At 52.0% G+C, this 12,238-nt stretch overlaps 1 protein-coding gene across 1 annotated transcript; it reads left to right on the top strand.

The window, feature by feature from the left end:
• Positions 1-214: 214 nt before the first annotated feature.
• LOC144503462 (gap junction gamma-1 protein-like) lies at positions 215-4,698 on the top strand. The gene is made up of 2 exons (XM_078227792.1): positions 215-1,372; positions 3,873-4,698. Exons 1-2 carry the CDS (start codon positions 247-249, stop codon positions 3,884-3,886), a joined length of 1,140 nt encoding a protein of 379 aa, XP_078083918.1. The 5' UTR covers positions 215-246; the 3' UTR covers positions 3,887-4,698.
• The last annotated feature ends 7,540 nt before the right edge of the window (positions 4,699-12,238 follow it).

Raw genomic sequence — 12,238 nt, 5'->3', positions numbered from 1 at the left:
ATGGGTGCTAGCTCCGTTTCACCAGAGATGAATAGGTTCTGGCAAATACGGATATAAACAGCTATGGAGCTACGGGTAAAGCGATCGAGGGTTCAGATCAGCCATGATCTAATTGAGTTGTGCTGGAATAGACTGGAGGGGCTGAATGGCCTCCTCCTGATTGGCGATTGGGCTGCTTGGATGTTTGATCCCTGTTTTCTCTTGGTTTTTTCCAGTGTTTTGAGCTGAAGGTCTCACTCGGCCGAGATGAGCTGGTCCTTCCTGACGCGGCTGTTGGAGGAAATCCACAACCACTCCACGTTCGTGGGTAAAATCTGGCTGACTGTCCTGATCATCTTCCGCATCGTCCTGACGGCACTGGGCGGTGATGCCATCTACCACGATGAGCAGAGCAAGTTCACCTGCAACACGCAGCAACCCGGTTGCGAGAATGTCTGCTACAATTCCTTCGCGCCCTTGTCCCATGTCCGCTTCTGGGTCTTCCAGATCATCATGGTGTCCGTGCCGTCCATCATGTATCTGGGCTACGCGGTGCACCGGATCGCTCGGATGGAGGGCAGCAACTCAAAGCCCAAGAAGAGGATGCCCATCGTGCACCGGGGAGCTGCTCGGGATTACGAGGAGGCGGAGGGCGATGACGAAGAGGACCCCATGGTCTGCGAGGAGATTGAGCACGAACCGGAGCCTGAGGCCGACAAGAAAGCGGCCGACAAGAAGCAGCAGCACGACGGCCGGAGGCGAATCAAGGAAGACGGCCTCATGAAGATGTACGTCTTCCAACTCCTGCTGAGAACAGTCTTTGAGATCGCTTTCCTGGTGGGTCAGTATTTTCTGTATGGGTTTGAAGTTCTCCCCGGCTTTGTCTGCAGTACCAGCCCTTGTCCGTACACCGTCGACTGCTTCGTGTCCCGTCCCACTGAGAAAACCATCTTCTTGTTGGTCATGTACGTGGTCAGTGGTCTTTGCTTGTTGCTCAACTTTGCCGAGCTCTTCCACCTTGGCCTTGGTGGCATCCGGGATGGTTTGAGGGGCAGACGTCAGGCTTCCCGCGTCTCCCGTCCCTCCAAGTGCTCCCCTTACGGCCCACCCGGCTACCACTCGGTGCTCCGCAAGGACAAGACTAAACTGGGCAACGGGAGCGTGCCGTATCGCGACAACCTCGGCGGCTTGGGGCCGGGCAGCTTCGAGATGTCCGAGGCGGTCCACAGGCACCTGAAGCTAGCCCAGGAGCAGCTGAACATGGCTTACCGCGCGTCGGGGGAGATCCCCCACCAACCCAGAAGCGACAGTCCCGAGTCGAACGGCACGGCGGTGGAACAGAACCGACTGAACTTTGCCCAGGAGAAGGAAGGTGCCTGTTCGGGAAAAGCAGGTAAAAATAGATCATTATTCATGACTGGGTTCGGCCACGGCTAACTGGGTCACACTCTCTCACCTCCGAGTCGGGAGGTTCTGGGTTCAAATCCTACTCCTGTCTATGAGCACAAACCTGTGATTCTGAGGGAGCACTGCTCTGTCGGAGATACTGTCTATTGGACAAGATGTTACACAAAGGCACTGTCACTATGTTAAAGGAGGGCAGGGGAATTCCTCCCCACCAACTCGGGACCAATACTTATACCTCATTCTCAGTTAACTGGCAATTTATTTCACTGCTATTTGTGTGATCTTGCTGTGCGCTAATTGGGTTTCCTACAATACGACAGTAACTACGCTGATATGAGATAATGACCTGACACCTCTGCACCTTGAACCCTGCAGCCCGGTCAAGGGAGAGACCGCAAGGCATAGGAGCAACAGTAGGCCATTCAGCCCATCGAGTCTGCTTCACCATTCAATGAGATTGTGGCTGTTCTGATATAATCCTCAACTCCACTTTCCCGCCTTATCCCCGTAACCCTCGATTCCCTGACTGATTAAAAACCTGTCGATCTCAGGCTTGAACATACTGAACGATCCAGCCTCTCCAGCACAGAATTCCACAGATTCACTCCCTCTGGGAGGAGATGGCTTCTCCTTATCTCTGTATTAGTCGGGGGAAGATATACCCTCTGGTCTTAGACTCTCTCTAAACTCTTGAGAGATCATGATATCTGCTGCTTCCCCTGTGTCTGGCCCTAATATTCTCCACACCTTCTCCACCCACCTCTCCCTCCGCAAGCAACCCCCAACCCCCTCCACCCCTTCTCCCCCCCCCAATCATGCAGGATATTTTTCCCTTTTCAAGATTCACCAATCAGAGGAGGTTCCAGTAAAATATTAACGACCAATGAGGGCATCCGGTCACAAATATCGTTTTATACACACACACTGTGGGTCCTAAATACGTGTGGGTGTTATAGGGTGGGTCTTACACACACACACACACGCGTGCATATACGGGTCTTTTACACAGCGTGGGTTTTATACAAAAAGGGGCCATGAAATGTCCTTGGCAGGCAGGATTAAGGAGAATCCCAAGGTTTTTTATGTGTATATAAGGAGGAAGAGGGTAGCTAAGGAAAGGGTGGGTCCACTCAAGGACAATGGAGGGAATTTGTGTGTGGAGCCAGATGAGGTGGGTGAGGTCCTTAACGAGTACTTTGCATCAGTATTCACAAAGGAGAAGGATGTGGAGAATGGTGAGTGTAGAGAGGAGGATGTTGACATTCTAGGACATTTTGAGATAAAAAGGAGGAGGTGGTGGAAGTGGATTCTATAACAATATTCAAGAGGCATCTGGATAGATACATGAATAGGCAGGGAATAGAGGGATATGGACCACGTAGAGGCAAGAAAATATTAGATTAGAGAGGCATCTGTGTCGGCACACACTTGGTGGGCCGAAGGGCCTGTTCCTGTGCTGTACTGTTGTTTGTTCTTTGTTCCATTCCTTTAATCAAAACATAACTCCGGGAAATCTCCATTTATAAACGAGTCCATTAGCTCTCTCCTAAGTAAACATTACATCGCTAAAATGAGTAATCATCCTGCTTTCCTCGCATCTGAGTGTATTCCTTCCAGACATACTGACTGCCTGTAAAAAGAACTGAATATTAAAACAGTCCCCTTAAACATAAAATATATCAATAGCACAGTGTCATTGCATACCTCCTTAGTCAGGAGATGGAGAGAATGAGGGTACAAAATGTCTTCAAGTAGGATAGATTGAGATAAAATACAGATCAACTACTTGAATAATGAAACAACCTGAGGGGCTGAATGGCCTCATCCAGTTCCTGTGTGACAGGCTTGATGGGCTGAATAATCTCATGTGGTGACTGTGTAGCAGGCTCAAGGGGCTGAATGGCCTCCTCCTGTTCCTGTGCAGCAGGCTGGAGGGATCTGAATGGCCTCCCCCCTGTTCCTGTGTAGCAGGCTCGAAGGGCTGAATGGCCTCCTCCCTGTTCCTGTGTAGCAGGCTCGAAGGGCTGAATGGCCTCCTCCTGTTCCTGTGTAGCAGGCTGGGGGGGGGTCTGAATGGCCTCCTCCCTGTTCCTGTGTTCCTCTCTTGCATCTCCCTGCTGACTTGGGTGAATCCAGTTGATTCCTCGACATCCTGGGTAACCATTTAGGGGCGACACGGTAGCACAGTGGTTAGCACCACTGCTTCACAGCACCAGGGACCTGGGTTCGATTCCCTGCTTGGGTCACTGTCTGTGTGGAGTTTGCACATTCTCCTCGTGTCTGCGTGGGTTTCCTCCGGGTGCTCCGGTTTCCTCCCACAGTCTGAAAGACGTGCGGGTTAGGGTGCAGTGACCCGAACAGGCGCTGGAGTGTGGCGACTAGGGGAATTTCACAGTAACTTCATTGCAGTGTTAATGTAAGTGACTAAAAAATAAAACTTTAAAGAAAAACTTCCCTTTAACCATTTCTCCCCTTGCCTTCTGCAGGATTGCGGGCGTGATGCTGGGAACAGGCTCTTCAACCGTGAAATATTCGGAGAGAATTGACGCTTGAAGCAAAAAAAAAGGGACCTCGACTGGAAAGACTTGCATTTCATTTTGACCTTCTCGGCAATAACGTCGCTGGCAAAACCACTGGAAAAGGGGCTGAGGGTGAACGGGGAGGCTGACTTGTGGGTGGGTGGGTGGGGAGGGGAGGGGGGAGTGGGGCAGAGCCCAGAGCGATGGTGGGGGCGAGGGTGGGGGTTAGGATGAGGTTTGGACCAAGTTGACCAATGTCAAGCATTTTAAGACCTTCCGAGTGATTATTGGCTTGTACTTTTTGGTGTTTTTTTTTCCCTCTGGTATTCTGGAACATTCCAAATGCAACCCTAATTGGGTCGAGTCACTCTTGAACTTACTGTAGGATAGTGACATTTGAGGCTGAGTTTAAAGGGAGAACCCTCCCCCACCCCTTACGATTGGGGAGAGGGATTGGGCGAGACCCCCTTTTTAACAAGATAGATGCGAAACTTGGCCAATTAGATGGTATTGTATAGTTATTTTTGTTGATATTAGTTTGGATTAATTCCCTCTCTCTGGTCTGGGGTTAGTTTACTTATTGAGAAAAGAAGCCTTTACTTTCTCACGGTTATTTTTGGTGGGTTTATGTATCTATATAAAGTGACAAGATGTTAAAAAAATGTCTGGCTAGCGATAGGAGAATTAATTACAACTTCTTTGCTTAATTCCGATTGTTTACAGCCTGAGAGCATTCCAGAATTTTGGAAGGTCGAGCGAGAGCGACAATGAAATGATTTATTTTGTTGACGAAGTTATTTTTATTTTGGTACTTTTTGGTAAGTTATTGTGCTTTACTTGTGACCATTTCACTGGCTTGGGCCTACTGGACCTTCCCCAGCCTAGAATTGTCTCCAGGTTGCTGTGGTAACCAGTTTGTCCCACTTGGTTCTGGGGAATGTTTCTGTGTTTTCCTTTTCCTCCTCCACCCAAATTAAGTATTTGTGAAGGTTTTAGCACGAATTCCACTTGAAGCCGTCATTTTTCCCTCTTTTCAAATGAGCCCTCGGCTCCTCTTGCGGAGTCAGAGAGACGGGAGGAGGCCATTTATCCCTTTCAGTGAGACCAAGGTTTGGTCTGTGTTTCAACACCATTTTCCCATCTTCCATTCCATTAGCCTTAATGCCCTTTGCCCCCCAGTTGTCGATCAACTTTTCACTTGACCACAAACGTAAGAAATAGGAGCAAGAGCAGGCAATTCGAACCCTCAAACCATCATGCTGGTAGAGTCATAAAATCACAGAATCCCAACAGTACAGAAGGAGGCCATTCGGCCCATCGAGTCTGCACCAACCACAATCCCACCCGGGCCCTATTCCTGTAACTCCACATATTTACCCTAGTTAGTCCCCCTGACTCTTGGGTCAGTTCAGCATGGCCAATCAACCTAATCTTTGGATTGAGGGAGGAAACCGGAGCACCCGGAGGAAACCCATGCAGACATGGGGAGAGTGTGCAAACTCCACACAGACAGTGACCCGAGGCTGGAATTGAGCCCGGGTCCCTGGCGCTGTGAGGCAGCAGCGTTAACCACTGTGCCACCGTGCCTTCCCGTCTAGTCTTCTCCCTCAACTCCAATCTTCCAGTTCTTTCCCCAAATCCCTTAATTCCCTGAGTATCGAAAATCTGTTGATATCTGACTGGACTTTACTCAGTGACTGAGCATCTACGGCCTCCCGAGTGAAGGCCATTCGCCACATATCCCTCCTAAATAGCCAACCCCTTATTTTGACACCGTGACCCCCACGTCCCTGATTTCCCCAGCCAGGGAAAACATTTTTCTAAACTCCAGGGAATGTAGGCCTTGGTTCACTCTCTCCTCCTCGTACTGTCCCCTCATCCCAACAACCAGTTTGAGGGGCTGAATGACCTCCTGCTCCGAAATTCTTCAGATGAAAAATTCTTAATCGAATTGATTTGCAGAATAAAATATACTTTCAAAGCAAAAGAAGCCCTTATTAGTCTGAGTTGTTCAGTCGAGAGGCACAGGCCTAACTTGCCGTTGGTGAATTGGGTAACGGAAGCTGGAATTCTTATTTTAGGTGCCACTTATTTTAAAAAGAGCTGTAAAGGCAGGTTGGATTCCCATTCTCCCTCCCTCGCCTGAACAAGACCTGAGCATTCTTACTGTCTGAGGTCACTGTGACCCACCTACCATGGTCTGCGAATAAGCTGAGAGAAATGGAGAGATTTCGCTCCAACTCTCTCGTTCCCTGCCCATTCCCCCCCCTCCCTCTTTATTTCTTTGTCTCCTTCTTCATTTCTCACTCTCCCGCTCTTTTCCTCTCCCCCTCTCTTTCTCCCCCTCTCTTTCTGTCTCCCCCTCTCTTTCTGTCTCCCCCTCTCCCCCTCTCTTTCTCTCTCTCCCCTCTCTTTCTCTCTCCCCACTCTCTTACTCTCTCTCCCCCTCTCTTTCTGTCTCCCTCCCTCTCTCCCTCCCTTTCCCTCTCCCTTTTCTCTCCCATCTCTTTCTCTCCCTCCTTTCTCCCTTTCCTCCCTCTCTTTCTCTCTCCTCCTCTCCCTCTCTCCCCCTCTCTTTCTCTCTCCCCCTCTCTTTCTCTTTCCCCCCTCTCTTTCTCTCTCTCCCTCTCTTTCTTTCTCCCCCTCTCTTTTCTCTTTCCCCCTCTCTTTCTCTCTCCTCCTCTCTTTCTCTCTCCTCCTCTCTTTCTCTCTTCCCCTCTCTTTCTCTCTCCCCTCTCTTTCTCTTTCCCCCCTCTCTTTCTCTCTCCCCCTCTCTTTCTTTCTCCCCCTCTCTTTCTTTCTCCCCCTCTCTTTCTTTCTCCCCTCTCTTTCTTTCTCCCCCTCTCTTTCTTTCTCCCCTCTCTTTCTTTCTCCCCCTCTCTTTCTCTCTCCCCCTCTCTTTCTCTCTCCCCCTCTCTTTCTCTCTCCCCCTCTCTTTCTCTCTCCCCCTCTCTTTCTCTCTCCCCCTCTCTTTCTCTCTCCCCCTCTCTTCTCCCCCTCTCTTTCTCCCCCTCTCTTTCTCCCCCTCTCTTTCTCCCCCTCTCTTTCTCCCCCTCTCTTTCTCTTTCCTCCCTCTCTTTCTCTCTCCCCTCTCTTTCTCTCTCCCCCTCTCTTTCTTTCTCCCTCCTCTCTTCTATTCTTCCAGAGAGTGTGTGTAAGGGATCATTACTCTGGGTTACTAGTCTAGTAACATGACCACTAGCCCTAAGAAGGAGGCCATTTGGGCCATCGCGCCAACAGCTATCCATTAGTTCCTCCCGTGCCTTTCCCAGAGCTCTGCACCATTTATGTTTCCAAGAATTTACCTGATTCCCTTTGGGAATGATGATTGAATTTGCTTCTGTTGCTGAGTCAGGCAGCACGTCCCGGACCACAGCCACTTGCATGACCCTCCCTGCCTCCCTCCCCCCCTCCCTCCCCTCCCCCCTCCCCCCCTCCCTCCCTCCCTCCCTGCCTCCCTCCCCCCTCCCTCCCTGCCTCCCTCCCTCCCGCCCAGAAGACGATAAAATTCACTCTCGTTCCCAACCTTCTTCAGCAAAACCTCAGGCCTGGGTCCTGGTTGGGATCCAGCTGGGATTCTGGTTTCCACGGATGCTGAGAAGCGTGAACGACTTCATCTGTCCCCAAATTGCATCCTGTGAGATAAACCCATTGTGTGTTTTATTTCGGGACACTTCCTCCATTATAACAAGCAGCTGTGGGACAGGATCCGGCTGAGTTGTGTTGCTGTTGTGATCCAACAGTGACGACACAGTGTGACTCCTTCCCCCTCCACAGCGGGGGGGTTTAAATCCTCATCGCCATCCCAGGGGCTGGTGCTCCAATAAACACCTCATATTGTTTGCCTCAAATACCTCCCCCCCCCCCGCCACAGCAGCCCCCCCCCCACCCCGCCAGCCCCCGCTCCCCCACCCCTCCCCGCCAGCCCCCGCTCCCCCCCCCCCCACCCCACCCCACCCCCCCGCCAGCCCCCCGATCCCTAGAATGCTTCTGAAAGGAGGGCATCCCTGCAGCATTATAACATTTTACTTCAGTGCCTCAAATCTCCCCGGGTTTGTAAGAAGCATGGGGAGCCTCTCCAACCTGTTCCACTGTTTAATTAGATGGGGCCTGACCTGTACCTCAATTCCCAGCATCATCTACCATCCAGAAAGGGGCCATTAGGCCCATTAAGGATAGCTGGAGATTCGATCTTGAGGTATCATATCTTCCAGGGTGGCACGGTGGCACAGCGGGTTAGCACTGCTGCCCCACAGCGCCAGGGACCCGGGTTCGATTCCCGGCTTGGGTCACTGTCTGTGTGGGGTCTGCACATTCTCCCCGTGTCTGAGTGGGTTTCCCCCGGGTGCTCCGGTTTCCTCCCGCAGTCCAAAGGTGAGCAGGTGAGGTGGATTGGCCGTGGGAAACGGGTGGGGTTTGGGGATAGGCCAGGGGGAGAGGGCCTGGGGAAGATATTCTGTCAGAGTCGGTGCCGACCCGATGGGCGTGCCTTGTATGATTTTAACTGACTCCTCTCGACACTGCCTTGTACATTAGAGACTGCCTTATCTGCGAAAAGGATTTTAAAAAACCCCTGCATCCGCAAATTACACATTACTTAGGGATTAGGTGCGAATGAAATATCTCCCAATCCCTGTCACATCCATCTCCACAAGGCCCCACATTCCCAATGGGAAAGCAGTCGGACTCCTCGGTCCCTGTTCAGTCGGACCTTCTCCCACCATTCCAAACAGTCTGCAGAGAAATCGGGAAGATTCTCACAACTCTTCGTTTGTGGCTCGCTCGCCCTTTCTCCTCTTTGAAGACCCCAGGATGTTTCTGGAGGTCCCCCCCCCACTCCAACCACTGGCCACATCTGCCACCACCCCCGCCCGCCCCCTACTCCCCAAACACTCTGACCAGACAGAACCTGTTAGCATTGATAGCCATCAAGAACCTGAGGTGTTTCTCCCTCTGGTAGTTGGACCAAAGATGGATTTGTGTTTGTTCCTTTCAGTCTGACCATGGGGGGTGGGCGGTGGGAGTGCGGGGGGCGGGGGGGGGGGGCATGTTCTGTGGTCCAGCACATGGTCTACAGCAGATCCTCAAGGTACAGAAACTGCCGCGCGAGTGGGGGCCTGGCACAAACGGCGCACTGTGCCAGCCACGGACCGGCTTTGGCTAATCGAGGGAAGCCCCACCCCACCAACAACCCTCCCCACCCCAGTGCCAAGGATTAGCTTCACGGACTTTATTTCTCCCTCTCGCTTTGTAAGTGATACGAACCAAAGATAAGTTTTACTCTATTTTTTAATTTAGGTAAGTTTCGAGGTTTAGTTTTAGCTTTTGTAAGGGTTAGTGTAGCGGGGAAATGGTTTCCATGGGGATATCAGGAGGTGTGCACAGGTCTCTCTCTTTGACTGCTTTTCATATTTTTGTTACGTTGTGCGTGTTTTAAGTCCAATACATTTCGAGCCAGTTGCCTGACGTCGGGACGTTGGGGTTCTTGGTGCTGTCTGTGTCACTCCGCCTCCTTCATCCAATTCTGTTTGGAAGATGAATTGCTATTGGCCGGGCTTGGAGGCGATTGATTGGGGGCCCGACACTAGATGGGGCGGTCAGTTGGTGAGTGCCAGCGGTGAGCTCGCCGCGTTCTGTAAACCTGTGTACGTCCCGCGTAACTGGCGCCTTTTACCGTTTTTTGTACTTTTTTGTAGGGAAATTAAAAGTGAGCGTTGCAGGTGATTTGTGACGATCTCAAACTGACCCCTGTGTCCGTGTCTGATGCTTTGTCTGATTCCACCCACTGTGTCTTTGAACACTCAGATCCATCCATCGTTGTCAAAACAGACTTGCATTCATATAGCGCCTTTCATGGCCTCAGGCGCCCTCAAGTGTTTTACATCCAATGAAGTGCTTTTGAAGCATTGACACTGTTGGGACGTCGGTAAATTTGCATAAATTTGTGCACAGCAAGCTCCCACAATGACCAATGTGATGAATGACCAAAATAATGGCCACGATTCTCCCATCCTGCTGCAATATCAGTGCAGTGGGCCTAGAAAATCACGTGGGGGAGGTGATGTTCGGGATTCGCGCCCCATTCGCATCTCCCAGCGCTGGGGAGGTGGGGCTAGCATTTAAATTATGTTTTAAATATCATTTAAATGCTATTAACGGCCCCGGGACTGAATTCTCCGGGCCCGCGAGCCTCTCCTCTCCCCCCCCCCCACTGGAGTGAAGGGGGGGAAATCGGGGGCCCCTGAAGGGTGGGGGGGTGCCCCCTGCATATGGGCACCTGGGCAGTGCCAACCGGGCCCCATGGCACTGCCCATCGGACATGGGGCAGTACCAAGGGAGTGGAGCCTATTGATGGCAGGGCCTGGGGGCGATCAGTGGGGGTGAGAGGCCACTCTGCCATTGGGGTCGATGCTGGCCTCCCTCCTGCCCCCAATCGGGGAGGTCTGGGGGGGGGTTTGGCATGGCTGGAGGCCGGGTGGTCCAGGATGGGGGGCAGGGGGGGGGGGGGGGATCAAGGCTGGTTTAGGAATGGTCGGGGCCGTGATTGGGGGTTTGGGGGGGGCAGCTCTGCAGGGGTCCTGGTCGCTGGCCAGCAAGCGGGAGGCTGACAGTTCGGGGCCACTGCACATCCGCACAGAGTCCCGCTGGTTTCAGTCCCCAGGGTGGGGATAGGTCTTGCCCCCTGAAATCTAACAATACTCATACTGCCCCTCCATTGCACAGAGTGTGGGAGATTCTGCTCTGAACTCCCACTGAAAAAACAACCCAGCGGGAATGACTCCAGCTTTCCCACAAGTTCAACCCTTAGAATTTTCCTGGGAGAATTCTGCCCAATCCCTTTTCTTCGACACTGTTTGAGGGAATAAGCGTTGCCGAGACATCGAGGAGAATTTCCCTGCTCTTTTTCAAGCATTGTCATTGGATCTTCGACTGCTATCCGAGGAGGCTGGAGAACAGTATCGTATCTAAGAGTCAGCTCCACCAACAGGACAGCACTCCCTGAGTACTGGGAGCATCGGGATAGATTTAGCACTCAGGTCTATGGAGTGGATCTTGTACCCACAGCCCTCTGAGTGAACACTGAGAGAGAGAGGATCACACACTGAGCCCCGATTTTACACAGTTGACGGATAGATGGATTTAAATCTAAATGTGTTCACTTCTATCCGGCAGTTGCTGCTGTAGATACTGGGAAAATATCAGCCCTTTGCAACTCAACCCTTCCATTACAGCAGCAACTCTGTCGCTGCAAACCAACACACTGTCTATCCATTCGTGCAGCATTGGGCTGATGTTAATTCCACAATTGGATTAAAGTTAGCCGTGGAGAGAGTGCATTTGCCTCTGTTTGAACCACTGGCAGGAGGGAAGGCTAGGATTCTGCCTATCACTTTAGAATCATAGAGGTTTACAGCATGGAAACAGGCCCTTCAACCCAACTTGTCCATGCCGCCCTTTTTTTTGAAACCCCTAAGCTAGTCCCAATTGCCTGCATTTGGCCCAAATCCCTCTATACCCATCGTACCCATGTAACTATCTAAATGCTTTCTAAAAGATAAAATTGTACCCGCCTCTACTACTACCTCTGGCAGCTTGTTCCAGACACTCACCACTCTCTGTGTGAAAAAATTGCCCCTCTGGACACTTTTGTATCTCTCCCCTCTCACCTTAAACCGATGCCCTCTAGTTTTAGACTCCCCTACCTTGGGGAAAAGATATTGACTATCTAGCTGATCTGTGCCCCTCATTATTTTATAGACCTCTATAAGATCACCCCTCAGCCTCCTACGCTCCAGAGAAAAAAGTCCCAGGGCCTGATTTTACCAAAGCTTCGCGCCCGTTTTCGGGTGCGAAATCGTGGTAAAGTTGGGCGTCGGGCCTTTAACGCGATCTGCACCCAAATCTGAGCAGATCGCGGCTTTCCCGACACCCGATTCGGGCACGGGTCCGGCCCACGCCCGAATCGGGCGGCCCGACAATTTAAATGCATTTGCATTTGTGCCCAACTCTACCGCCAAATCCCACTTTACCGTCTTCTGGCCCGATCCGCGTCCGCGCTGTTACCGACCTGCCGAATAAAAGTTCGAAGTCGCCGCTGCAGCCTCCAAAGAGCGGGGTCAGAGACTGCAACGGCTCCCTGACCCAGGTCATCCTCTGGTCGCCGGGGGGGGGGGGGGGGGGGGGGGGGGGTGGAGAGGAGGTGTAACGTCTCATCTCCTGGGGGGGGGGAGAGGAGAGGGGGTGTGACCGATCATCCCCTGTTTGGGGGGGGGGGGGGGGAAAGGAGAGGGGGTGTGACCGATCATCCCCTGTTTGGGGGGGGGGGGGGGGGA

This window comes from Mustelus asterias, chromosome 14, assembly GCF_964213995.1.
Source record: "Mustelus asterias chromosome 14, sMusAst1.hap1.1, whole genome shotgun sequence".
In the NCBI taxonomy this organism is placed as follows: domain Eukaryota; kingdom Metazoa; phylum Chordata; class Chondrichthyes; order Carcharhiniformes; family Triakidae; genus Mustelus; species Mustelus asterias.
Note: the sequence above shows the minus strand (reverse complement) of the source record. Positions and strands in the feature narration are given on the sequence as shown.